Source organism: Harpia harpyja, chromosome 19 (genome assembly GCF_026419915.1).
Source record: "Harpia harpyja isolate bHarHar1 chromosome 19, bHarHar1 primary haplotype, whole genome shotgun sequence".
Lineage (NCBI taxonomy): Eukaryota > Metazoa > Chordata > Aves > Accipitriformes > Accipitridae > Harpia > Harpia harpyja.
In genome coordinates this window covers 9,618,317-9,645,598 of record NC_068958.1, presented here as the reverse complement: position 1 = coordinate 9,645,598, position 27,282 = coordinate 9,618,317, and the positions used below count along the sequence as shown (strand labels likewise).

The 27,282-nt window shown below is 43.3% G+C and overlaps 1 protein-coding gene across 1 annotated transcript in view; it reads left to right on the top strand.

Annotated features, from left to right (window-relative positions):
* The first annotated feature begins 1,027 nt into the window (after positions 1–1,027).
* PAPPA (pappalysin 1) overlaps positions 1,028–27,282 on the top strand; it is a 183,458-nt gene continuing 157,203 nt past the window's right edge. The window contains exon 1 of the mRNA XM_052815534.1: positions 1,028–1,878. Coding sequence (XP_052671494.1) covers positions 1,482–1,878 — 397 coding nt within the window. The 5' untranslated portion in view covers positions 1,028–1,481. The remainder of the gene's footprint in view (positions 1,879–27,282) is intronic.

Sequence of the window (27,282 nt, the reverse complement as noted above, 5' to 3'; positions counted from 1 at the left end):
ACCAGCAAGCAGCCAGAATCTTACCTGTGGCTACAACTAAGCCAAGGAAACCAGGGGAGCTGAATTCCTTAGACTGAAAAATTAGCAATATTGAGAGAGGATTTTTTGACTCAATCCACCAATAAAATTAATAATTTTTTTTATTATTATTTAAAAAAAACAGGAGTCTTTGGAGCATTCAAAAGCCAAATCCTGCTCTGTTGCTACAGCTTCTGGAAGGCAAATGCTCTTCAAAAAGCTTCTCTCCTTTTAGTTCCTGATGATTCGATGGGGACCTTTGATGCAACATTTGGATTAGCTGCACACAACTGCACTGAGGGGGACCACAAAAGGGGGAGCCTGGCTGATTGCATAACTTTAAGAAAATAATAAGAGGAAAAGAAAGAATTAGAAAAAGAGAGAGAGAGTGAAAAAGAGAGAAAGAAAGAAAGCAATTAAAAAATATCTGAGACTCAAGTTTCAAGACTCTTTATGTGCTGCAGAGGAGCATAAGGTTTACCAGCAAAGTGCAACGGGGAGTCTGAGAGGAGAAATAGCTTTCTCTTTTGCCAAGAAAAAAAAATAGGAATGTGTGTTTTGGACTGGACTGAGGAAGAAAGCTGGGGAGATTGCAAAAAAGGGGGTGCAGGATTTTTGTCACATTGATCCATTCATCTTGATTGTCTTTAAAAAATAAATAAGAGGGGGGAAAGTGATAGGGGGAAAGAGGAAGAGAGAAAAAGAAGGGGGGGGAAAGAAAACAGCAAAAGTGTTTGAACCTCTGGAGCTATCTGCTCCTTCAAGCTGATTGATTAGTCATGATCCCTGCAGTTTTAATGGGAATCATTCAATTGGGAAGGTGGAGCACCCTAGAGTAGATTAGCATATTCTTGTTTACTCATCTTCTGAGGGGCTTTTTCTCTTTTCTTTCATTTTGTGGAGAAGAAGGGAGGGGGGGAGGTTGGGGGGGAAGGAGGGGGTTGTGGCTTATGTTATAAAGGAGGCCAAAAAAATAAATAGATTAGAGCATCTTTTGGGGGGAGGGAAATCAGTGGGTCTGAGTCTTGGAGAAAGCTGGGGGGGGGTGTTTTGGTTTTTTTTGTTTTGTTTTGTTTTGTGTGTGTGAGAGAGTGTGTGTGTGTTTTTTTTAAGAAGAAAAAAATAAAGGGAAGAAAATCCAGCAGAGAAAAGAAGAGAGAGGAATTCCAGCTGTGGAGGAATAGAGGAGAAGAAGACAGATAGAGAAGGAAGAACAGAGAAATACATTTCAACCAAGAAGGAGTTTTGATTTATTTTATTTTTATTTGTTTTAAGGAAAAAAAAAATCTATAAGCAGGAAAAAGAAAGAAAAAGAAAAAAAGAAAAGAAAAAGCAACTGAGAAGGGTTATAAAAAGAGCAAATACCAAGAAGGGTGAACAAGAGAAGAAAGTCAAGGCAAGGAGGAGCCCAAAGCTGGCAGATCGGGAGGATTTGCAGGGGAGAAGGGGGGGGAAGATTGGAAATGCAGCTCTGGAGTTTGCTGCTGCCTCTTGCGCTTCTCTGTACAGCCCTAGCCAGTGGACCCGAATGTGGGATGGACGAGCGCTCCCGCAGGGCAAGAAGGGACACCAGGCACAGCCGCCAGCTCCTCTACACTGCCCCGGGCACCTGTGCCACCAGGTTAGCCCGAGGAAGGCGCTCCACTGCTGGGCTGGAGCCTGGGCATGTCCCCCGCAGGAGGCAACAGCGGGAGGTAAAGGACGACGAGGAGTCCCTCACCCCGAGCAGGGCGCTCTATTTCAGTGGACAAGGTGATCAGCTGCGGCTGAAGGCAGATATTGAGCTGCCCCGAGATGCCTTCACTTTGCAAGTGTGGCTGAAAGCTGAAGGAGGACAGAGATCTCCGGCTGTCATTGCAGGTAGGTACTTCGTCGTGCCTGTGGCTGCAGCATCCCTTTTACGTTTCTGGAGCCAGCGGAACGGCCAGCTGTAGGCGTGCGTGTGTATAGTGTGTGTGTGTACATTTAAATGTGCGTGAGTGCCTTGCAACATACATATGTATGTGAGTGCATGTGTAAACACGCTCGGCTGCGTTTATTAGCTATATGTTTGGTGAAATACCGGAGCTCGGCAAACTGCCTGAAAGTATATGCTCACAGAAAAAGTTATGTAAACTTTTGCATAGGGAAATGGCAGTATCCTGGGTACTTTCTTTATTTCTGTGTGTGCGGGTTAAGATGCAGAGAGGAGAGAGAGCTCTTACGGTGGGCTTTTACCTAATTTTCAGGTTGGAAAACTGCGAAGACAGCATTTGAAAGTAGCTTGTATTTATGTATGAAAAGAAATGTATTTGTCTAGTGTGTGGCTGCAAAGAAATGCCTATCTAGGGTCCCTATACGATTTCCTTAGTTTTATTAGCTCTTTAGTGTACTTCACTGTTACCTTTTTAGATGCAGTTTTAGCATGTGGTTTCCAAAAAGCTATAAAGGAACTTTTGGCTATTGTGAAACCTCAAATGAATCAAATGAGTTTATAAAGTTCCCAACCCCTCGACACTCAGCTAGGGCTGGGACTAGCACTGCAGCTAGAGGATGTGTTGAGTATTTTTGTCTCCCCTTAGAAATGGCAAGTGTAACACAAATGATTGTAAGGTCAAATAGCCCTATAAAATCATTTAGTACTCCAAGCAGCTACCAGTCTAAGCTGTCTGAGCTCAACAATAATGAGGAATATTGCACTTTTCTTATTTAAATTTTATGAGCCCATCATGAATTTGGGTCCTTTCCCCTCCGCGTTCGCTCCCTCTCCCTCTGCCTCCCGCCCTCTCCCCGCTTTAGTGATAAAGTGCAGTGAAGTTGTCGTGAAATTGGATACTTTTCGGAGGGTTACAAACCCTTATAAATGTCGCCACATCCATCTTTGCTCTGAAGGAAGTCATAGAAAATGGAAATGCCCTTAAAAAAAAAGAAAACAAGTCAGAAAGAGAAACGGGGGGGGGGGGGGGGGGGAGGAAGACATGTTTTACAGTTCTTTTGGCAAGGAGATTCCCTGAAAGTACAAAGTTTCCATGTCCTAGGATGCCTTAAAGAGACAGGGAGGATTTCCCCTTTAGCTGGAGTCACTTCCTACCAGAAGGCAGCAGATGCTGGTGCCGGTGGTACTGTGGGTGCTCCTCGCCTCTCCCCTGCCACCCTCCCATCTGCGATCTTCTCCATCTCCCCTGTCCCATCCCTGACCTGCGCAACTGTCCTCTCGCAAGAAAGTTGCTTTGTCCTAAGGAAAACAAAACCAAAGATGAACTCAGCAGTGTGTTTCCTTAACTTTTCCCAATCTCGCACTCTCTGCTCACTTGTGAGGAGGGGGACGCGGGGAGGGGGGTGGCTGCTGGGGTGGGCAGGAGGTGCTGGGCATGGGCTGGTCCCTTCTGCCTTTAGTAGGACAGGCGGATGAGTGATTCCATAGGTGAAATAGATTATTACTTGCTTTATTTCCCCTGGCTTTCTCATACTCCGCTCTTCTGGTTCCCAATCTTAACTTAAACCTCAGGGCTCAAAGTGCTTCCCTTTCAAGTTAGGAAAGACAGAATTTGGGTTTACATGGATCTCAGCAGCGGCAAAACACAGTCAGTGTATTTCTTAATGTGTTTAATCCAACACCTAAGACCCCGTGTCTGTCTTCGGTGCAAGTATCTCTAATTCACACAATAGGGAACCTAGACAAACACACACAAAGATCATTTGTAGTAAAATACTTTAATTGGATGGGGGAGGTTGGGTTGTTGCCTGTATAAAACACTTGACCCATTTTATGCATGGAAATAACATTCCACTGTGAAAAATGGAAATAAATGCCCCAGTTTAGCACCATAGAGCTTGCAGCTCAGCTCAGGAGGACTTTGTGATTTTTATTTTATTTTTAAGCTCCCCCTCCCCCCCTCGCACGGACTCTTGAAGAGGAGCCAGGTTTGGCTCTGTGTGTAAACACCTGGAAGAGGTCCAAGAGGAACTCACTCAGAGTATCCTCCGCACACCACAGCCTCCCAGACCTGCAGCAAGCTTAGGGAGAGATTACACTTCCCTCAATGAGGAAATCAAGGGTTCTGACTGCCAAAACTCTTGGCTTTCTCATTTTCACTGTTTTGGGATGTGACAGACTCAGGAGCCCTGTTCTGCTGTTGAAGTTGCATCTGTAGGACCCCACTGAAATCAAGAGCCCTTCTGGGTGTCTGGGGGGGGCCAGGGCCAGGGTTGAATTTGCTGACAGTGCCAGAAGTGAGTTTCTCCCCAACTTCCATCCCAGTTGCAAAGTAGGAAACTGTGTGATTGTACAGATCTGAGGGAGAGGAAGGGAGTGACTTGAAGACACCTCTTTTTCAGAGTCCTCCTTGTATCTTCATCTACTTTCTGCCCCCCCCCCCCCCCCCCCATGTTGTCTGCTCCCCTTCCATCCCTCCTTGCTGGCAGTAGTCACTGTGGGTCGTATAGGAGTCCCATGTGAGCCTACAGGGGATGCCTGTAGTGTCTGTTAAAAATCTCATGTAGGACCAAAGTTGTTATCAGCTTCTATGCCTGAGCCCTGATATAACGGAGCTCTTCTGCTAATCCAGGCTACAGGAGTTTCTGTCTGGAGCCAACTCTCCTTACGTCACCCTCTGCTGCAGTATTCAATTTGTTTTCATAAATGGCTAATTTTACAGCACTGTTAAGTGGGTTCGTCATTGTGCCAGGCCATGCCCTGTCTCTGATGATAGGCCATCCTTGGTGCCAGGCTCTGCCAATTTTCACGCTGGTTGGCAGTGATGTTATTGCTGCCCTGTTTGACTTCAATGATATCTGTTCTGGCATTTGTCAGGGAAAGCTGTTGGGAAACTAGAAGTCTGACCCATTGATCTGTGTTACGCAAAAGCTCAGAAGCGTTTTCGGAGCTGGGCTGTGCTTCGTTTGTGCGGCTCCCGCGGTGCGCCTCTCCAGCGGAGGCAGCTCTTAGCTCGTGCGTACTTGCCTCCCTCCCTGGGCCGCATAGTTCTTGGACAAACACTCCTTGGATGTGCGTACCTACCACACAGCACAGTACATCCCTCTTATAAACACACACATGTGCACATGGTATTAATCATGCAAGTTTGTGCACTTGCCCCTGTAGAGTCTTTGAATGCATCTCTAGTCGTGAAGGAAGGAGTTAAGGTCCAGACTGTAGTCAAGTTAGGTAATACACATGCCATGCAAAATAAGACGCTTCAAAGCACTGTTGACCTTGCTTCTGTTGTAATCAAAGATATTTCAGTTCTACTGTGGAAATGCAACTCCTTCCTAAGAAACAGGATCCTCCTGAGTCCCTGTCAGTGTGTGTTCTGGTATATGGCTCAGGAGCGGGATAGCTCATGTTTTCACAGGAATGAGATGTTGACTCTTTACTGGCTGGGAGCTGAGAGGAGCGGGATGAATGATCGGCAGCGGGAGTGGAGTAAGAAGGCGTGCCTGCTCTGAAGAGTGAAAGTTATTTGTGTTTTGTTTTGGTTTTTTTTCCTTTCCCGGTTTCATTCTCCTCTGTCTCTCTATTCCTCTGCCTGCCAACAGAGAGCACGATCCCAACTTAATAAAGCTTCGTATGTAAGGGAGTGCCTATGTTTTCCCAACTTCAGTCCTTGATGAACATAAAACTGCAGCAGAATCCAAACGGAAAGAAATGCCAAAATCAGCACAGTGGAGCTCACTTAAAGCCACAGCTCTTGCATGTAAGAGACTGAGAAACATCTGTGTCGGGGTCCAATAATTGGGCAATTATAAAGATGTGTAATTGATGCTGTGTAGGTCTGTTCCCTCCACAGGGTTTAAGAGTATACGCTTACTTTTGGGGGTTAATTTGGTTCCCTTCTGAAGTTTTGGAGTCTGATAAGTGATTTAACACACTTCAGGTAGAATTGGTGAGCTGGGTCCTGTCCCCGGAGCTGATCCTTGTAGTGGGCGTGTCAGGAACTTGAGGACATTTTCAACAGAGAGTTTACTCTGAGCTTCACTGGCATTAAAATAATAGGTAGATAGATAATGCAGCATTTTCTCATCCTCAACAGCCTGTTGTCTTTTAATTGCATGAATTTTCTTGTTTTGATCTGTAACGAAGTACTAGAATGAAGGACTATATAATAAGTCAAACATAAAGCTTGTAGTTCTGTCGTTTAATTAGCGCTGGCATGTGCCAGGTCCCAGGGTGATGGGCACGCTGGGCAGAGTGGATTAACGGCTGGACCAGTGACTGGAGCTTGAACACCTGCCGAGATGCTTCTTCAGGGTGGTAAGCCTCCAGTACACCATTGCTGAAGGCTACAGGTAGTTGTGTGGTTTTGGCTTCCCTATAGATGGGTTCAAATAATTAGCCACTTCATGACTATGGATCTGGATAAGGCTTGACTAATAAGCCACTGAAAGAATGCAGCCTAGCTTGTCATTTGCTAAATATTTGCATTTGAACGGCACATTTCCTTCAGCCTGCAAAAGCTGATACAAGAATCAGAAACTGGAAAAGAAAAAGAATTTTTCTTTCCTTCAGATTTCCAATTTTAATCACTCTCGTTCTTTTGACCAGCTACACACTAGAGTCAGAGCAGCGCAGTTAGAAGAAAGTTGTGGTTAGTTTGGGTTTTTTTTTTTTAGTTAAAGCACTTACATGCAGGCTGCTCTAATTAATAAAATGGTAATAAAAGAAAGAGAGAAATTTGACTCTGTGTGTGTGTGTGTGAAGGATGGTAAATTTAGATTCCTAAATGGTGTATGGCTGTCTCCTGTAGGCACAGAGATGGGTCCCAGACTAAGCTCGCCTCTCCAAGCTTCATTTTGGCCTGATTTATTTCAAGCCAGCCTGTTTCAGTTAGAAAAACTCGCGCAAGGCAGAAAGCAAGCTGAGGGGATGGTATTTGGAGAGAGAGCGGGAGCGGAGCTCTCCTCGGGGATTCGTGGAGATGTCTGGAGAAGAGCAGAGCTGCAGCGGGCAGGCCTCGGTGGTGAGGGCGAGGAGAAGCCCTTGGAGAGCCTTCGCACGCTAAGCCATCACGGAAAAACAGAACTGGTCAGTGATTCAGATGCCTGAAAGTTATTGCATCAGGTTGAAGCTGCTCTCCGGGCCCCCCTGTCGCCTCCCCACACAGCACCAGGGGAGTGTGCAGATGGCCAAAGGGATCCCAAGGCCGTGGCTGCGGCCGAGCGGAGGCGGAGGTGCCCACCATCAGCCCCAGCTGCACGTGGCATAGTGAGGGACGCGCTTAAATCCCAAATCCCCGAGGTCTCGCTGAGCGGCTGGGAGGGGTGGCCTGGCTCTCTGGGGACCCTAACCCAGACACTCCCACAAAGGTAGGTGCCACTCGCCTTTGTCATGAAGAAAGGGACAGGTCTCTGCTTTCAAAGCAGGCCCAGGAGTTTGCTGATGCTGCTCCACGAGCTTCGTGTGTTCGTTAGCTTTTGCCAAGGGCGGGAGAGATCCTTGGCTGGGTGCGTCAAACAGCAAAAAGCCGAACCGCCAGCAGGCACCTCCCTGGTCACTGGGGCCCGACCCCGGTTAAACGCAGCAGGGACATGCTGGCTGGGTGGAGCAGGGATTTTTGGTGGAGAAATGCCTTCTTTGGAGCCCGGATCTGGCTCCGTCAGGACATAGGTGCCAAGCTCCTCGGGTCTGTCGCAAGAGGGGTGCAGCCACAATGCCTGCCTGAGCAGCTTTAACAGAAAAATACTGAAGGACCAACGGGTTTTAGGTGTTCTCAAGACCATGAGCGCTTTCACCTTGGATTTTCATTGCTCATGCTGGCCTGAGCCAGAAAAATGAGCCAAAAATATAGTGGCTTTTTTCAAAAAGACATATTGAAAAAACAAAAATAAACCCTTCCATGACTGGGGTCAGCTGAAATGTTCCCGTATAATAGTTTTGCTTCCAATTTTAGCTGCTGTTTTTTCAGCTCCTCTTTTCTTTTCTCTGATAGAAATTATAGGAGCAGAAGCAGAGAAGGGACCACCTGGGTTGCCAAATTCAGTCCCCTGCAGTGTCAGGGATATAACAGCAGATAATTAGTCCAAACATTCACAGAATATCCACTTTGTAGGCTCTGATATAGCACAGGCCACAGAAAATTTCCCAGTGCTCTACTATAAACCAAAGATCTTTAGGTAAGACCAAGAGTCACCACTTATAATGTAAGACAGGAAGAGAGAAGGACAGATTGACAACATCTTAAGTACCTAAAATCCAAAGCATTGGTTTAGAAAAGTGTTAAGTATGAGAAAGAAAAACATTCGCTGGTAAAAGATATCAGCTTTCTTATTTTCAGAAAGTTAAAAAAGAATCAGGTGTTTTGATGTTTATGGAACTTGTATTGAAATTTTAAGTTAGAATATTTGCTAGAACTGATCCTTTCCCACAGATAATCTGTTTTGATTAATTTCCCTTTTTCCTGAGGAAAATATTTTATCAAACATTTCCCACCCTTCTCTGGTCTTAGTCTGTGTGGCAGTTCCTACATCCCATCATAGTAAGAATGAACGCGTTCAGTTTAGTACATTTTTACTTCTTCAAATCTTGTATTCCAGATTATTCTGAAAACGCATCAGGAAAAGTCTTGTTTGATCAAAACCCTCTACATTTTTCTCTCAACTATATCAGCTAGCCTAATATCATCTTTTTCTTCATTTAACCTCCTCTCTCAATATTACCAAAATTTTCATCTAAAACTGTTTTTACATGATCAGTATATATTACTCTTTCTATTTCAAATATGCAAAATATATTGGACTTTTCTATTTCCTAGGTTCTGGCCATTTGCTTCATGCATTGTTCTGGGCATAGAACAACTGACTGTGCTGTCCTTTTTGTTTGTTTATTTTCCCCAAAATGAGACTTCTAAAAATGAAAGTGTGCCTTTCTTCTGACCTTATACTTAAATTGCTCTATGGGCATTTTCCTACCTTGGAGTAGCTGACATCTGGATATGATTCTTAGTTTTATTTCAGCTTTCTGTGGAGAAGAAATGCTTGATTGCTCTTCTGCTAATTTCTGCTTGTCCCTACATTTCTCTTCATTTTCTCTGGTGTGAGCATGCATGCACATACACACACAATTTCCAAAGCTCCTTTGATTTTTTTCCCAGATCAATAGAGCATTTAAACTCCAATGATCAAGGAAGAGCAGCTTGTTTATTTCCCCACATATTCTGACACAAGTGGCAGATCTTGTAAACTGCTTTGATTTGATGTTAGTGCCTATTACAAAGTTTACTCTCCCCAAAGCCATCCATGAAGTCAAAGTACTCTTTACTCTGAACATGAGCAGAGCAGAACTCAAAAAAGCAAGTTAAAAAGAGAACAAGAGTGAATATCTTATCCTAGAATTTTGCTTTCTGCTGTCCTTGCTCATAGCAATCAGAACAGTTTGCTTAGTTGTGGACTGTTAACATCCATGAAGTTGCCAGCACTGAGTGAAGGTTCAGTATGTATCATAGTTAAAACTGTGAACACATATAAATACAAGTCAGATTATCCCTTGGTGAGAATGGGGCTGGATTCATGATGTTAGATTTATGCAGGCAGCATGGATTTGATCCTAAACCTGTTCAAGATCATGGAAAAAATACCATTGACCTTGGCTGACTGGCTTAGCCTCTGATTTCAGAGAGTCCTCTGCATCCCTCCTCTACAGCGTGGACTTTTCCATGGTTCTTGCTTTAACATCCTTGATTTTGCTGTCCTTTCTTGCTTTGGATACAGAAGAAGAAAGATTGCGAAGCCCTAACGTCAGAGAAATTGGCCAGGGGAAGGGGACATGTTTATTTTCGTTGTTTTTGCTATACTCCAAATCCCACTTTGGCCTCTGTCTCTTTCAACCTTTCTCTCTTTTTTTTTTTTTTAGGTTTTTTTTTTTTTGAGGGGGGTTGTGTGTGTTTGTTTTTTTCAGTGTTAAAAAGAGCACTTATTCAAAACATGCTGTCCAGTTTTCTGTTTTGCTGGGTGATGTAAGTGTGTAACTTTCCTGTCCAATCTCTCCACCCTCTCTTATCACCGTCATAGTCTCGGTTCTTTCTCTACTATCTGGTGTCCTTGATTCCCCCTACTTTCCCTTCTTCCTTCTCCGCACAGTTGCTGGTTTCCTCCTCCCTAGCAAGCGCGTGCCATGGGTTACCCTGCGCTCTCTGTGGTTCTCATCTTCTTTTGCCGCAGGAGGGTGGTATCCCGTCCTTGCAGACCAAGGGTGGGTGCCAGGTTGGTGGCTTCAGCCAATTCACGTTGGAAGTGCTGTGGGAACAGAGGGTAAGCAGGCTGTGGGTGTGTGTGCTTAGTCAGGCATATGCTCATGCATATTTTCTGGGAATTATTGATACTGTTCTGTTTAATATCCATCCTAGTGGTACACAAACAAGGAGCGGGTGGTTGTTCTCACAAAGAGGGAGTGAGGGTGAAGTGAAACTGAGAAGCGTCTGGAATTGGCCTGGTGAAGCAGCATCTGAGAGATATGATACCAGCTTATGAAAGCAAAAGAATTGGTGTGTTTCAGAAGAAAACCACTCTGTTCTTTGCTGATCAGCTCCTGGGGTCTGGTAGGCTTTCCTTGAGTCTTTCTTTTGAGTGATGCTTGGGGCTCTTTTATCTCTTCTCCTTCCTCCCCTCTGCTGTGTTTTTCCTCCTTTTCCTTATCTAATTTATTGTCTCTTTATTTTCTTTAAATCACTTTCCCATGTGGATTTCTCTCCTCAGACCCATCTTTCTCTCCCTCATCCGATTCCTGGGAGTCTTCTGTCAGCACGGAATTGGGAGAAGAGCAGCCCTGTTCCCCACACCAAGCATCAGCTGCAGGCTCCTTTCCTTTTCTTCCTTTTCTTCCTTGCCTGGTCTCTGCTGTTAGTGTTGGAAGCGTATTCACAAAGATATCCATTGGATTGAGGAAAGAGATCTTATCACCATTATTTTGTTTGTTTTATTTAAGACAGGGAAAGAAATGGAAAGGAAAGGCCTTCAGTGCTGCCAGTGTTACTTAGTTCTGAATGTAGGGTTTTTTTTCTCCTGTACTAGTGTATCCTAGTACTGTTGTTTTCCTTTATCATTGCAGTAAGATTGTGGTTTTGTAGTCCTGATAATTGCCTCAAAACATCCTGCTGATGGTGGTGATAAGTTTCCCAGGCATGAGAGAACATTGCCCTTAAAATCAGGGAAACTGAGGAACGGAGGGATACTCTGATTTGTCCAAGACGTGGTAGTGTGTTGGTGACAGCTAGAAACAGAGCCCAGCAGGCTTGGCCTTTTGTTAAACTTTTTTTTTTTTTAGGGGCGATGATGGTTATTCCTCAGCCTGGGTTGTTCTCCATGTGAAGTCAACACACCCTAATTCCTGTAGGATGTTTCCTTGTAGCTGCTGATGGTTCTTCACTAGGTAATTGCTGTACTGGGGTGGTGATGAAGTCCTTTACCTGGTGTTGCACTGTTGAAAGTACTGGCAACACGGGGGATGGGTGAAGAAGGCAGTTGGCATTTGTGACATGAACTCTTTGGAGATGGCAGAAAATCAGATGGTCTGGAATGAATATCTCTCCACCAGACATGCTGGTGATGTTTGAATCAGCATGAATTATTGTATTTCTCAAATGGAACAGTGTATGCAGCCCATAATAGGAGAGAAAAAGCAAATATCACCGAAGCCCCTTAGTTCTGAGTACTCTTATTTAAATTGGAATACTTTGATATTTTTGATATATCTGCACATTGATTGATATATTGACTTGCTGAAAAAGCTTGTAAAATATGTAAGTTGTAACTGCTTATATTCCTAGGAAATGCTGAAAATCTGCCTCTGGATATCTCAGGTTATTAATTAAGGGCAGAAGCAATTCATTTAGCCCATAGTTAAATACGGACCAGGTGAGAGGGGTTGCAGAAGGGGCTTTACACACAGCATGTTAGTGCCCCAGACTGTTTTGGGGAGGGATCGTGATCTAGTGCGTGCCATCATGGCTAAACAACTGGTGTTTCTGTTGGGAGCATCAAGACGGAGGCTGTACATCATACAGTCCACGTGATTTTGTTCTGAATTCCGCAGCATCTGTGCTTGTAAAGTCTGAGGTGCTAAGGTTGAAATCTGGAGCTTGCATTACTACTGTCTTACATTGCATCTGTCTTGTGGATAAACAGTGCAGCCTCTCTGAGGTCAAACCAGCACCTTTCACCAGTGATAATTTAATGGGAATTATTTTCAACGTAAACTAGACAAGAATTGGAAGCCTCCTGTGCTGTAGCTCATGAATGGAGATGTTCAGGGAGAAAAGGAGTACTGGGAGAAAAAGCAAATGTTAACTAAATGCATTACGCACATGATTTTGAAACATGTACTTGGCAGAGGGAAGGGTGAGCAGTACAAGCCAGATTATGCTGTTGAACACACCAATGTAAACCTAGAGTAACTTCTTTGGAGAGGAAATCAAGGGGGCTGCTCCAGACTGATGAACGTGTAGAATGTGGGGCAGAGACAGAGCGCATGCAATGGGGAAAATGAACAAGCTGAGAAGCGGATGTCATGGAGAACAACCTCCAACCACCATCACTGCTGTCAGTGGTTTAATTTGGGTGTGTAATGGTTATGGTGATGCAGTGGGAAACATTTGTACAATGTGGGGTTGTTTTTACTTTTTGGAGCATTTTCTGCATATACCTATCATAATCCCTCCAGACTGTGAAGTTAGGCCATATACCAGTTTTACAGTGAGTCCTTTGTGTTTCCGGCAACAAACACTTCTGAACTCTACTCTCCAGTCTTGTGGCCCTAAAATTCTTCACCCCCTCCCATATTGTCCCATCTCCAGCAATAATATCCCCTCCTCTGTTTATAAACAAACACCCTCAGAGGAAGTTCACAGGAAGAAAAGTTAGTTAATGAAAATCAACCATGCACTCAGGTCCAGGCTGTGGGTTGGAGCCAGCAGGGTTGCTGGATGTTTCCTACTCTGCATCTGCTTGTAGGAGTTTCTTTGATGAGATGTTTGCCTGTCTAACTATGCGTCTTTCTCTTCTTTTCCCTTCGTCACGGAAAATATGAAAAAAGAGGGAGTAAAATTGTAGTCTCAATTTGCTTTAAAATCAGCATGGACAGTATTCGGGAACCCCGAGCAGGAAGGCTAGCTTCAATGAACTTCTTGATAAATCCACTGATTTTTGTCTTTTTTTTATTTTTAAACACTGAAATCTATATTCTGACTCCCTGGTAAAACTGTTGCTCTTGAGTTGCGCCAAGGCTGTAAAAGGACTAAAATAGCCCAAAGGATAATTGTCCTACTATAGTCTGAGCATGAGGCTGATACATCTGGTGTTGCGCATCGCTCTCACAGAACGACCAGCTTAAGGAGATAGGAGTGAGCAGGACCCAAGCAAGTAGATAGCACGGGACTGTGTAGTCACCATGAGCTCTGGAGCAAGGGATGGATAAGCATGGTAATGGTGCTGTCAGCTGGAAAACACAAAATGCTTTAACTTGCTCCAGAGGTCCCCCAAAACCCTTTACAGCACAGGGGGAACCCAAGAAAAAGTTCATTTTCTTGTGACTGCTCCTGGGTTGTGCCTTTAGTACGGCACCTTGGTGGTCTCAGATAGGAGGTGAGGGAATTATGTGTTTGTTTCCTTCTAGGAGACACTGGGATCCTCTAAAAAGCCTTTCTGGCTACTCAAAATGCATGGGAAGATCATTAGGTAAAGAAAAGCTCTGGGAGTGAGGGAGGCAGCACTGGTCAGGGCTGTGCTTCCTCAGCTGTGCAGAGGTGTGGTATCAATGCAGTGCTCATTTCACCATCCCAGGCTCCCCCTCTTCCATAAGGAGTGTTTTGGAAATTGGGAATAAGAGAGTTTTTACAGATGTAATAGATGTGAAAGTTGTGGTCCCACTTTTAGTTCTAAGAGCCTTGAAGTTTTTAGATGTATTACAAAAGGTCTCAAGTGCTGGCAGAATCTCCATACCTTAAAATGGGATGGTTTAAAATAGTCTTATCTGTTAACTTTTTGTTGAAAGAGCAGTTTCTCTTATTGTACAAATATTTTCTGTCATGTAATTAATAGCCTTATCTGTAAGACTATTCCAGTGTGGTTTCTCCACCTCCCACCCCAACAGAGGGAAGACAATCAGAAATGAACATTTCGTATTGCATCATGGACAAAGTTTATCAGTTGTTGCACAATCCCTTTGCCTATGAACAGATTAAGTAAAGAAGGGGAGCGGGGTGGTGGTGGAAATGGACCTGATTTATACCGGTGAGCTTCCTCCAAGACTTCCAGGATAACTATCAACAGTTTCTCCTAGGAGGGAAGCTGAGCGATCATTCTTGCCCTTTGAAGAGCTCTGAATTAACGAAGAGCAGAGTATCTTCTCTTTGCGCTGGGAAAGACTGGAATTCCCCAAAGTCCTCTTGCTAGAGATGGTTTAATCAAACAGACTGTTTACATTCTATGTCTCACCAGAGGCACTGCTCAAACAGGGGTGGTCTTGAGCTATACACTGTAATACTAGCGGTTTATTTTATTTTATTTTAAACATCAGCATACCACCAGTTTTACTGGGAAATGGCCGTTTCCAAACACCTGCAGGCTCCATGGAACAGCCCAGAGAGGGAAGCAACAGCAGCTGCAGCTCACAGAAGCAAAATGATGCTGTGAGGGGTCTGTGTTTCATCTCCAAAGGTTTCTGCAGGGTTGGGATTTGGCAGCAAAGGTGGGCCAGGAGCACTTGCACTCATGGAGGAAGACACCTTACAGCAGTAGGAGGCTGAGCACTGGGACCAAACTCTTCCCTCTGCCTCAAGCGCTGATGGCAGAGGCAGAGAAGCAAGGGCCTTTCTGCCCCGACCACGTGTTTTGTCTCACACTGTGAAGGGCAAACTGTTCCAGTGAACAGTTTCTGTGCTCTGATACTTAAGAAGGTATTATAATGAAATGGGAGCTATGTATTTCGTGAGAGAGAGGGAAGAAGGAAATGAGATTAGGATAGCTCTTCCCACCATCACCCATCTCTCTCCCCCTCCGCCCTCAGGATGAACGTTTCTTGCACTTATATCAAGAAACCAACACTTATTGCACATCTGTATGTCTGAAATTGGCCATAAACCTTGAGTCGGGATCTAAACTTGTGTTCAGATAATTTTTTTTTTTTAAATACTTTGGTATCTTCTGGAAGTGATGTATTTCCGCTCCCCATGCACAGGATCTTCTGTGCATCATTGAGGAGGATACACGCAAGTAGGCAATGTGGCCAACATTCTTCAAACCCAAGCAATCCAAACAGCTGTTCAGCAGGGATGTTATTTATTGAGAACTGTCAATGTGTTCAACATATGGTGTCCTTTGCACTGACGAACTCACAGCCTGGCATTTATGGGGTTTCTCTGACACTTGTCAAACACTGGTGACGGGGCAAGCTTGACGAGGCAAACGTTTTTCTGTGAAAATTACTATAGAAGGGCATTGCAACAAGATGTTCTGTAAGGAAAGGAGAGACAAGAGACTAGTTGGCAGAGGAGGAAACAGAGGCAGTTGCAAAGGGTAGAGGTTTCTTTTTGGCTGGTGGTTTTGGGAAGAGAACAGAGATTTCCTTCAGCGATAAATTAGATGCTTTGGGAGAAAGAAAGGGTGTTTGTTTCAGCAGTGATGAAACTGCTGCGTGCGAGAGGGAAACAGGCTCCCTCTTCTGCTAATTCAAGCTGCTTATTTTGTGGCATAGTGGTTGGAGGTGCACCGGTTGCCCTGGAGTTTTAGTTGCTACTTTGCAATTGCTCTGAGGTGCCTTCAGCTCTGTCCTTTCCATCTGTGAAGGTGGGATAATGGTTCTCAGCAGCCCTCAGACAGATGCCATTTGTAAGGATGAGATAATATCATCAGTGCAGCACTCTGATCATGTATAATGCTGTAAGTGGCAAATGCCGCTCCATTGTACCAAACAGAAGAAATGCTCAGCCAAGAAGTCCCATTGGCCAGGGTCATGCTAGGTCCCTGCAGCGCTGTGCTGCTATAAAGAGAAGACTGACGTTGTGGAATGCCAAAGAGACAAAAAGACAGAGGCATATCTTGCCAATCTTCTACCTATCTATTTGTCCCATCTTTTTTCTCTTGACTTGTGTAAGCTCGTATTCATGAGTATCACAGGTATTTATTTTTCCCTACTGAAAAACAGAGCTTGTTGCCTGAACAGTGTGACTCTGGCCACATTCCCTCCTATTCAGCACAATGCAATCTTGGCTCTTTACTAGTTAATATTTTCTGTCAACAACCTGCAAGAAAACATAAAATCAGTGCTGATAAAATTTGCAGATGTTGCAGAGTTCAGGGAGTGGTAAACAATGACCAAAACAGGACTCTCATTTGGGTGTTTTCAAAAATTGAGAACATGCAAACAGTATGCATTAGAATAAAGCCAAATGTGAAGTCATACATATAGAAAGACGGGTGGCGGGTCATACATAAAGGATGGATGGTGGGGGAAGGGTCTTTCACCTGGAAGCTAAATGTGCAGGAGTAACTGCCTCTTGGAATAGATAAAGCATGTAAATGTGAGCTGCCAATGTAATGCTGTGGCCAAAGGTTTAGAGTCATCATTGGCTGTGTAAACAAGGAAGCATGAATAGGATTGGGGAGGTTGTGTTATCCTTGTATTGACACTGGAGTAGCTTCTGCTGAAGTACTTTGTCCAGTTCTGCTGTCCACAGTTTAAGAAGGATGTTGGATGAAAGGGGATTTAGAGAAAAAAAATTAACAATGACAATAATTATATGATTTTTAACAAGTCTTGAAGTATTTGACTCAAGAAGATTAAGAGTTGACTTGATCATCATGATCTTTAAGTATATGAGGAATATTAATCTGATAATTCGAGGTTGGAAGTCTAATAATAGATGATATAAGTAAATCCTAATGGATGCACGTGGAGACTAAGCAACTTCAGAACAGACAGAAAATGCAGTATTTTAGTCCTGAGAGTAGTCAATCATTGAAAAACCTTTCTGAGTAGAATGGTGGAATATGTGTCACCATAACTTTCAAATTAAAACCCAGTGTTTTTCCAAATTACAAGTTCTTTAAAGAGGAGTTAATTCAGTCCTCACCCATGTTGTGTCTGAGTGCCTCTAACGTCAGATTATTCTGGGGTTTTCAGCTGTTACTGCAAAAATAATTGAAGCCAACAGTAAAGCACTAGGATGCTAATGTCAAATCCTTTAATTTTCTAGTATTTCTATGGATTCTTCTTGACACTGGTAGAATATTTCTAATCACCATAATATTTCTAGTTTTTTGTAGGGTCTCCTGGGCATCACTATAGTTGAATTGTCAGGCTCAGTTTCATATGTTGTTAATCTTGCTTAGATTTTGTCACCTTTAAACAGAATGGTGTGCTGAGCAATAACTTGACTTTTTGCCTTCAAAACAGTCCGGTGTGCTAGTCTGAAGACAAGCTGAAAAACAAGACTGAAATCTTTTCTTATTGAATGTAGTAAGAGTTTTACTGTTGACTTCAATGAAGCCAAGAATTTACCTCCAGAAACTTCACAAACTTTGGGGAGCAAAATCAAGGTTTCCCTCTGGAAGCTGGAGCACTGACAATGTCGGGACTGTGAAGCTAACACAGCAGACATCCGTTGAAAATAAAAAGAAGTGAATGAGAAAGCAGAGAATAAGCTTGGGGTGACTTTTACTTGTCATCTCCTTGCTGGGTGGTCTGTCTCACAGTCTCAGGGCAGAACAGCAGTCCAGAAGGCTGTGTAGGCTGTATGCTGAAATGACCTATTCCTGTGACTTTGTGTTGCAAACAGAAAATACAGACCAAAGACCTATCAAAAGTAATTAGTGTTCTGAGACAGGATTTCATTTCATTTGAGCCATCCCCAGCTGGAGACCGTTCCTCAAAATTCAAATTTAAGCCAAGTGTTCAAAATGCCCCTGTCTGCTCCCTCAAACCCATGTGCGCATGTACGTGTAGGCCTATGCACAGAGAAGGTAGTACACGTACATGCTATTTTGTTAGTCTTCATTTCTTTGGTTCCAAATTTAACCAGAAGTGGAAGGGCTGAAATAACATAAGAAAGGCTGGACATACGATATTTCCTGCTGCTCAGCTAAACACAAGAATTGCCAAAAATCTTCCAAGGTAGCTTGTTTCTTTTACATTTTTCTCCCAGTTCTGCGGACTTGAGAAGGTCAATTACTTTTGAGAAGCATTTGACTTTGGCAACGCTTATGGAAAGCAAAGTAGAATTATGACCTTTTGGAGGTTTGCCCATCGCTGTCCTATCTTGTCCTTTAAGAACTAAAGGCTGAATTTTCAGCTACAGCCTTTGGTTTAATAGGTGTGAATTTGTTTCTATACACTTCTAAGACACCGTGAGTATCTGTGTGAGAATTTTCTTTTAGATGCCTGTTCATTTGTGCTCACAGATCTAGTGATCACTGATATTTGTAGAGCAGAAATACAGGCTCAGGTATTTCCAGGAGGAAAATCATACCAAAACAAATGAAATTGGATTCAAACTGAGCAGAAAAATAGAGCTCTAAAATTATATACTTAGGCTGTAGTCACCACATACTAACCTATCTGGAATGCATGCTATAATAGTTATATCATGTTAGAGAAGCAGGTTTTTTCAGCAGGATGTTTCCTAGAAAGCAGAAATATCTCTGTGGTTTGTGTATGGGTTTGGAAGTTGTATGCAAGTATGGAGCGGGGAATTTGAGGCATGAAATAGTCATGATTAGAGAAGGCCCGGATCCCTTTCAAAAGCGACAGCAGAAAACAGGCACAATCAGCTCCATTCTGCCTGCTGTTATTGCATGCTGTTCTGTGTATTGCATCGGAGACATTTCTTTCAAGGTTGGTAAATTCCTTGGTTGTTTCTATTAGTACAGGAAAGATGCAGTCATATGGGAAAGCCAGATGCAATGAGATATTTGAGTCTGGATAAGATCTAAGATATTTTTACAATAAGATATTTAATTCTTACAGAGGCAGAATTTGCATGGTATAAATAGGTGTAAATGCACTGGAACTACTCAGTTTCGCACTCACAAAGTATCTGCCCAAGAATGTTCTCAAAATCCAATTAAATAACTAGAACTGTTTCATGTGGAAATGCCCCTCAATTACAAAACAAGTCTAAGCTATCATGATGTGATTTTTACAGTCTCCTTGCAGGGTGCCCTAGTTTGCATTCATGGAATTTTTTGTTTTTGTTTTGGTTTTGTAATTATGTGGATGTTGGCCATCTGTCTGATCCTGGAAAGGTTGTAAGGTTGTCCCTGCTCCCCAGGTCCTCTTCCCACTCCCTCATTGATCATAATGTTTGATTTAGGTGCCACTAGATTTCCTTCTTTGTTCTCTAGCCCTAACCTCCCCCCCACAAACACACATGCATTGTGCAATGGTGTAAAAGCTCTTCTCTCTGCAGCTGGGAGTAGTAACTGCTCAGCTGGTTCCAGTGCTGCCCTAAAGCTGCTGTAAAGGTCAGAGACGAGGGAATTCTAAAAAGCAAAACAAGCTGTGTTGTTGTCCCCCCCTTCAATCCTGGTTGTGTATTTTGATCAGCACCACAAGCAATTTCATGCGCAGACCTCCACTTCTCACTGCTCCACGTTTCTGGCCATTGAGGGGGTTCTGTAGGGCAGCATGTCGGGCGTTTTTCCAGCACGACTACGGGCTTGGCCGCTGCTGCATCTGATTGACTTGCAGTGCTTGTCAGGCACAAAGCACATTTTGAAAGGAAATGCCATATTGAACTCCCAGTGAGCTGATGGGTATTGTGCACGGTCATCTGATGGCACAGATGTGCCCCTAATAATCCTTCCAGGAGAACGTTTCCTCCTGGGATGCTCTGGCCATCTGATCTGCTCTGAGGTATGCTGACCTATCTTGACCCAGTTTATGATCAATTCTCTCTGCTGTTTTCTAAAAGGAGCCCAGAAATACCACTTTATCATTTAGATTGCCTGGAAGTTATGGTACTTATGTGTCTGTTCCTTCCATAGAAGATACTCTCTGTGTTTGCTCTCAAGCATTAACTCTTACAGAAGGGAGGAAAGCCACACTGTGTTAGCATGCACAAGAGTAAATTTCTCTGTAGAGCTTTGATAGCTAATCAGTGTTTGGCTAATAGTGCAGGGAGGAGGAGGAGACATGGAAGCAGAAGTAATGCGTATTCCACCAAGTGTGTTGCTGGGTATGTTCGTCTGTGTGTGTAGAGTGACCCTTCTGCTGGTATGCCATTGTATTTATGTCCTTTTCTGTAGGTTTGCGTGTGCGTCCAGTTTTGTGCGTTGCGCATGCTTCTGTGAAAGATGAATGATTTTCTGCATGCCTCTTGATATGTATCTGTGTGTTTTGCAACACCTGCTTTTAAAGTGAGAATGGTGTTAATGCTGGATTTCTCTGAAGGTGAATACACTGCCTCAGCTACAATAGGATGGTTAATTCGTAACCTGGTTCTGCTGATCGGTGAGCATAGATAAGCTTGGAAGTTGAGAGATGTGTTAAGGTCCCTTTGAGCCAAACCAACAAACTTATTGAGGGCTTTCCATTCCCTATATTTGAAGGATATCTGGGTTTTCATAAACACCGAACTCTGCTTTATTATCAGTGGGCCACACCGGAGTGTCTAAAACTGGCAGCCACCAGCCTGAATTCTTGTCTGAATCAAGCCTGATGCAAAGCTTCCCATATTTATGACATACGCCAGTGATTCTCTGAAGGAATATGCTGATGGCTGCAGAGTTTATGACTTTAAGTTTAGTAGTATCCAAACAAAGCCTGCCTATACTATCTTAATACTGTTCCTATGTCTGCATATGTTATGATCATCTCTAATAATATGGTCACATACTGATTTTCCAAGCTTCAACCAAAAATATTCAGTTGTTTCTGAGAACAAGGCAGAAGAAATAAATGGTTATGTAGATATTAGAAAATCCTTACCCTTGTTCTCTGGAATGTTCCCATCGTCCCAGACTTTATAGCAGGGACTGAAGTTTGACCCTCACGAAGGATGTGCTTTTTGCTATCTATCTAAAAGCCCCCCTAAACCTAGTTATTAGATCATAAACAGCCACAGTTTGTTAACCAAATACCAGTCTCCACTGGTTCTGCAGCTTTATTGTGAAATGCTTAGGGAGATCTAGATAAGAAGCCAACCTTCCCACTAACACTTGTTTATGCTGATACTGTATACAAAGGAGCCCTTGCAAAAGCAATACCCAGTCCAAGGATGACCCTGTTAAAGTACTGCAAGGACTGAAGCTCGCTCCTCTGTGCCATCTGGTTATGCAGTGTTGTGTGTTCACTTACACCTCAAAATCCTCACAATCTAATAATTTCTCACTAACCCCAGCCTACCAGATCTATTTGCAGTAACCTCTTATATACTGTTAGCGGGTATATTCTCACAATAGGCTCAGTGAAGTGTCACTAATATGATTGTCCATGCCAGTGGCTGCTCTGTTGCAGCCTACATGATTTTGTTATCAGAAGTGAAGGATTTATGTAATGTTCATAACTACCCAGCCACTACAAATTCATGTTTTGCTGTTTTAGCCATTCTCACCTCTCTGTTTTCAGGCTTCAGGGTATCTCATTGAGTGTATTAATGACTGGGAATTTGAGAAGCAGTACAGAATATATGCTTAATTTAATGCTAAATGGCAATGATATAAAGATTTTGATACTGAAAAGAGCCTTGGGCCATATTCTCAATGTTAAATAGGCATAGCTGTATTAGACTCTGTATTTCTACATGATGAAGATCTTGTCTTTCATGTCAAAACAAAAAGAACTCTGTCCTGTCTCAGATCTGAATCCTACTGCATAGCTTGTAAATGATAATATCTGGTGCGAATTCAGCTAGATTGATAGCAGCAGCAAACATCCTCTTTTTGTTCGCTTAAGTAGTATGTTGCCACCTGAGCAAGTCTCAGGTGGTTTGCTTGAGCCACTCCTCGTCTCAGGGGGTGACCTCAGGAGGCCTCTTAGCTGTGTTGGAAATGGTATAGACAGAGATGTTGCCTTAAGTACTCTGGACTTTGAATTATTTAACTATTGTGGAAGGAAGTGGGGGCTGGGGGAAGCACGGTGAAGGAAAGGAGAGATTATTTCTCCCCTTTGTAAAACTATATTGGGTTCAACATCATACCATGAAATATCCAGTGCAGAACTCAAGAACTGCTCCAGTGGATCTTCGCTGACTTATCCAATTGCATGGAACATGGGGATACTTAACCCAAATCTGTCGGTTTTAATTATTTTCCTCTGGACAGATAAAAGCTTTCTATAGGTTCCTGTAGAATATTTGCTCTTTCAAGCGTTCCTCTGTGCTTTGATACTAAACGATTAAAGCATGCTAAAGAAAAAAACAGCCCCAACCTTTAGCTCCCTATTCTTGGGCCCCCTGACTGCAGCTTTGATTGTTGACCTAAATTCCCCTTTCATAACTGAGTCCTGTCACCTCTGGTTGGAGTCTCCCAGCAAAACAGGCACGGCCAACTTTCAGAAGTGCAGGGCACTGTTTTCCGTTCTGCCTTGCACGGCTGTGACGGGCTCCACAGCACACCTGATGTGTTCAAAGTCAAACTGACCTCCTTCTTATTCCCCTTCCCCCAGCCCCTCAGCTCCTGGAAAGGAAGGCATAACAAGTCTTTTTTTTTTTTTTTTTTTTTTTCTTTTTTCTGCTTCCCGTTGCTCAGCAAAGTGGGGAAACTTTTCTGCATAAAGAATTAAATTCCTAGGTAATTCTATGGCTGGGCTGATTACCGGGAAGATTGCTGTTAGCAAGACGCAAGAAACAGCACTGAAGTGAGGGAGGGAGGCCTGGAGGCTGTTATTGATAATATTAAAGTGGATTACAGCAGCTTGCATGGGCTACTTCAGCCTCTCTTCTTTCAAACTCTGCCCACAGAGTGCTACTTACGACTCTAGCAGCCACAGCCTCTAGCTGCGAGTTCCCGTTTCTCTGTGGCTGCTGCCGATAAACATCTGCTCCAATCTCAGCACCGCGAGCTTGGTTACAGCAATGCCTTGTGTCCTCACCCAGGACTTTCTTCCAGAAGTTCAGCAGCTGATGCTACACGCTGTGCTCGTGCTGCCAAATCCTGTCCACTGCACAGGGCCCACGCAAGGATGTGGCTCTATTTAAGTCCCCAGCGAAGTCCTGAAAACAAACTGGGATGCAAGTCAGACACTGGCCTTTGTTAGGGCCTCCTGGAAGAGGTCAGATGGACAGCTGTATACTGGAGCGCTTGTGGGTCAGTAGCCAGAGAACTGAGATTTAATTTGTAAAAAAATGGGAGAGATTGTATTTCTGATTTTCCATGTTTGGCTTTTGGCTTTCGGCCTTTGGAGTTTAATTTTCTAGCTTTCCCCACTCTTTTGATGCCTAGGAATTTACTTTTCCTATAAGGGACAAGTGCCATGGGACTGGAAGGAGCCTTGTGGGCCATCAAAGTCTGTCTCTGGCCAAGCATGCAGGAACATGGCATCTTACTCTGTTCATGCACTTCTCTGGAGTTGTCTGAAAAGTGACTCACTCCTTTGTGGGGAAGGAAGGTTACCAATGCCTCTTACTGGAAAGCTGAACTAGTACCTCTTCTTTTTTTTAATAAAAGATAAAATTCCTTTTTAATCCCTTGGGTTTCAGGAACAGAAGCTTTACAGAGGAAAAATCACTCAGACTAAGGAGTTAGAAGGGCTGTCAGTATTCTTCTCAGCTGTAGCTCCATCCCTTTCTAGCAACTCAGGGCAAGCAGAAGTGAGGAAAACTGTTTGCTGCTGTATGAAACTTGTACATATTTTTTTAATCTAATTGCTGTGGGGAAAACAAACATCAGTTTTATTTCGCACCATTTCTTGGCTCAGAAACTCCAGGCATATTCGCCAAATTGTGGTTTTGCAGTCATTGGCTTGAGTCTCATTTACCATGAGGCCTCTTTACACCACTCTTGGTTTGTAAAGGGATATTAAGTAGCTAAAAATGTCCTTTACCACATTATTGTAAAGAATTCTCAGTGTAAATGAGAATCTAAACTCTGTATGTTTTTCATGTAAATGTTGGTTGTGGTCACAGCTGAATTTTGAAATTCAGAGTGTCAACCATTGTAAGGGGTGATTTTGCTCAAAACCAGCCTTGTTTGGGGTAAAAGAGGCCTCTTGTTTAAAATGTTCTTAATTATGTCTGAGAAATAACTCATGGCTATGGAACCTTTTACTAAATTGAAATAAATTGTGAAAACATCAAATTATTCAGTTTTCAGAAGTTCTGGCAATTATTTCACATGTCCCTCTTCCAATGACTTTGCCCTTATTAGTTGTCATAGAAGAAGTAATAAATTCTTTTATTATGACATCCAAAGTCCCAGCTGAAATTAGTTTCATTGTGCTGGGGACAAAACGGAAAAGTGACACTCCCTTAGCCGGAGGATTCTTAGTCTAAAGCCAAAAGTAAGTGAAGGATTGGGAAAGTAGGTACAGCATACAAGCAAAAGGAGGTCATAAAGAACTGGTACGACTTTGCAAGTTATGGGGAGTGTGGGTTTCTTATCCCTTTTCTTACTCTTTTTCCTTTCTGTTAAGAATAAAACAAGTCTTGCTGCAGAAGGGATTGTGTTCAGTCCATCTTTTCATCAAGAGTTGGATGTCTGTAGTAGTAAAAGTTTGAGAAAAGAATACTGTACGTGGCATATGGATTCAGTAATGACCTTTGCCCTAAACTAGAAAATGTAAGGAACCGGAATAGTAGACTGTTTTAGTTTAGCAGCTTTCATACTGGCATGTTCAGTGGTGTCCCTATTGTCGCTGTTTTTTTTCTTTTTCTGCCCTCCTTTGGCTCCCTGTAAATCTTGAATTGATGGCAGCTGTTTGAGCCAAACTCAAGACACGTTGCATCACATCAGGGTTTAAATGCTCAAAGGCAAGGGAGGATTGCTACTATTCTGTAGTATTCCTCCAGCAGCTCCATCTGTTCAGCTGAGGTCAATCACTAGTATCACGCAGCACTTCAGAGAGAGAGGAAGATGTTCTTTAATGCTGGCTAGGAAACTGAATTTCCATTCCACAATAATTTATTCGTTCTTTGGGGGAATATTTCCAGCCCCGGTCAAAACAAAAAGCCAAAAACCTTGACCCTTAAAGACTGTGTGGTGGACTTCCCCAGAGCTGGAGAACCCAGAAGCCTGTTCCAGGACTTCCAGCCGTCTGTCCAACAGCAGAGATCTTGGATGCCTTAAGAAACAGGTGGAGCAGCTATTGTGTGTGCAGCTGCCCTGTGGTCCGCAGGCCTGGAGAATTTGGTTGCTGGGTGGCAAGCGTGGCAGGAGATGTTGGGGAGCATGACTGGGATGGGTTGACCTTCTGTGCTTGCAGTCAAAACAGCCGAGGGAGTCTCTGGGGTTCCCCTGGCCGTGTTGAAGACCTGCAGCTTCTCAGTGAGATTTGTTGGGACCAGCCTATTTCTGCATCGCTTTTTCTGCTCTCACCATGTTGGCATTTCTTGGCAGGCAAAACTCTCTTGCAAAATGTCTGACCAGCTCTAATAGTCTTATTACAATAAGTTGAGATTTTTATAACTTATTTTTTTATGACTTGTTTGGAAGAGGGACTTGTCTTGCCAGCTGTCTTCTCATTCATTGCAGTATTATCCACCCACTATCATTGGACAATACCTTCATTTGAGATTCATAAAAATGCAGATGTTTATGGGCTCTCGTACATCTGAAAATGAATGCTTTGTAAAAGTATTTATTCCAGATAGAAAAATAAAAAAAACACTTAAAAAACAGATGCCAGAGGGTCATTGGTAGCTTTGGCTTTCATATCATGAATTTCTCAGGTAGATACCCATCCCAGCAAATGTACTTTTTTTTAGCATATTTGTTTTTTCCTTCCCTGGTTCTTCTCCTCTCCTTTCTTGTGATCAGAAGTAGCAGTATAAACTAGAAGCTGGTCTCAAAAAGGTTTTGAACTGAGTGCGCCCTACAGATGAATAAACACATTACCTTCCGAACCCTGGGATCTCTCTTCCAAAGGAAACAGGAAAAGGGGGAGCTCAGAGTCCCTAGCAAAATACCAGTGTGCAGAAAAAAGGCCTGTTTAAATTTTTTTAACTTTCCCATTAGAAGACTTTTTTTACAGGGGGAGGAGGAGGAGAGGGGAAGGGTGTGAGGAGAGGGGGAAAGGTGGGTGCTGGGAGAGGGGAGGAAAAATACAGTGAATGCTCCTGTAACCTTTGCTCTGTTGATACTAGACAAGACCGCACTGTTAATGAGTGATTGTTAACAGATGGCTGTTGAGCAACTTAGAAGCAGAAGATGTTATTTGGTTGTAGTGCTGGGAGGGTTAGGGTGCAGGGGTGAGGTAAGGGGATATTTAGTCTTTTCATGAGGACTGAACTGTCAGAGATTTATGATTTTTGTTTAGGCTTTTGGAAGTGGAGGCTTGGGGAAAGATTGTTTCCTATGTGCTGATAGTAGAAAGGCCATTTGGTGCTGAAGGCTCTAACGATTATTTTTTCAGTTGAGGGGTGTCCCTGCAGCCCCTGGCCTTTGAGAACTGAAAGATGAAAATGTACGTATTTAACTTGCCAAACCCCGTGTCCCAAACTGAGAAGGAGTGGGCTCTTCCCACCGTCTGGAGCTGTCTGAAGACTGGTTGAGAGAGCTTTAGGTGTGGATCCACACTTTGTCTATGAGAGAAATTATTAGCGTATATTCCCTGTGGTGCACCAAATTGTTAGTAAGTGTGTGTGTGAGGGGGCAGGAATCTTTCTGAATGCGTGTGTCCATCCGTACATGTTTCTTGCCTTTTGCTGCTGTGGTGTATACTCTGCTCAGCACATCCAGCATACCAGTGTATGCCATTTCCTTACTGGTTTTTGTTGGGTATGAATTTGAAGGTAGCCTGAACACATCCTGTTCACTCTCTGTAGGATTTGGGTGCTTGAACCTATTGAGATTATTGCAGCTGCTCAGTGTTTCTCAAACTGTGCGGTACTTAAATTTTATACTTATTTCTCCTCTGGACCTTATTAGATACAGGGTTCAGGGGTATGAGGTATGAGTGAGATCAACAAGGACTGCTTTTCAAGACTGTTCTTATTTTCAACCAATGATGTATGACTTGAGTGCAGGTAAGAACCAAAGGCACAGTACAACATTTTGCTGATAGGCCTTTGCAAAAGAGTTTTGGTCTTTGGTCAGGAAAGGGGAATCCCATTTGTACATGCCACTGGCAAATCTTGACCTTTAATAGCAAGTCTTAACGTGACCTCCCACAATCATGCACTAGATGATTTAATGTCTGTCTTG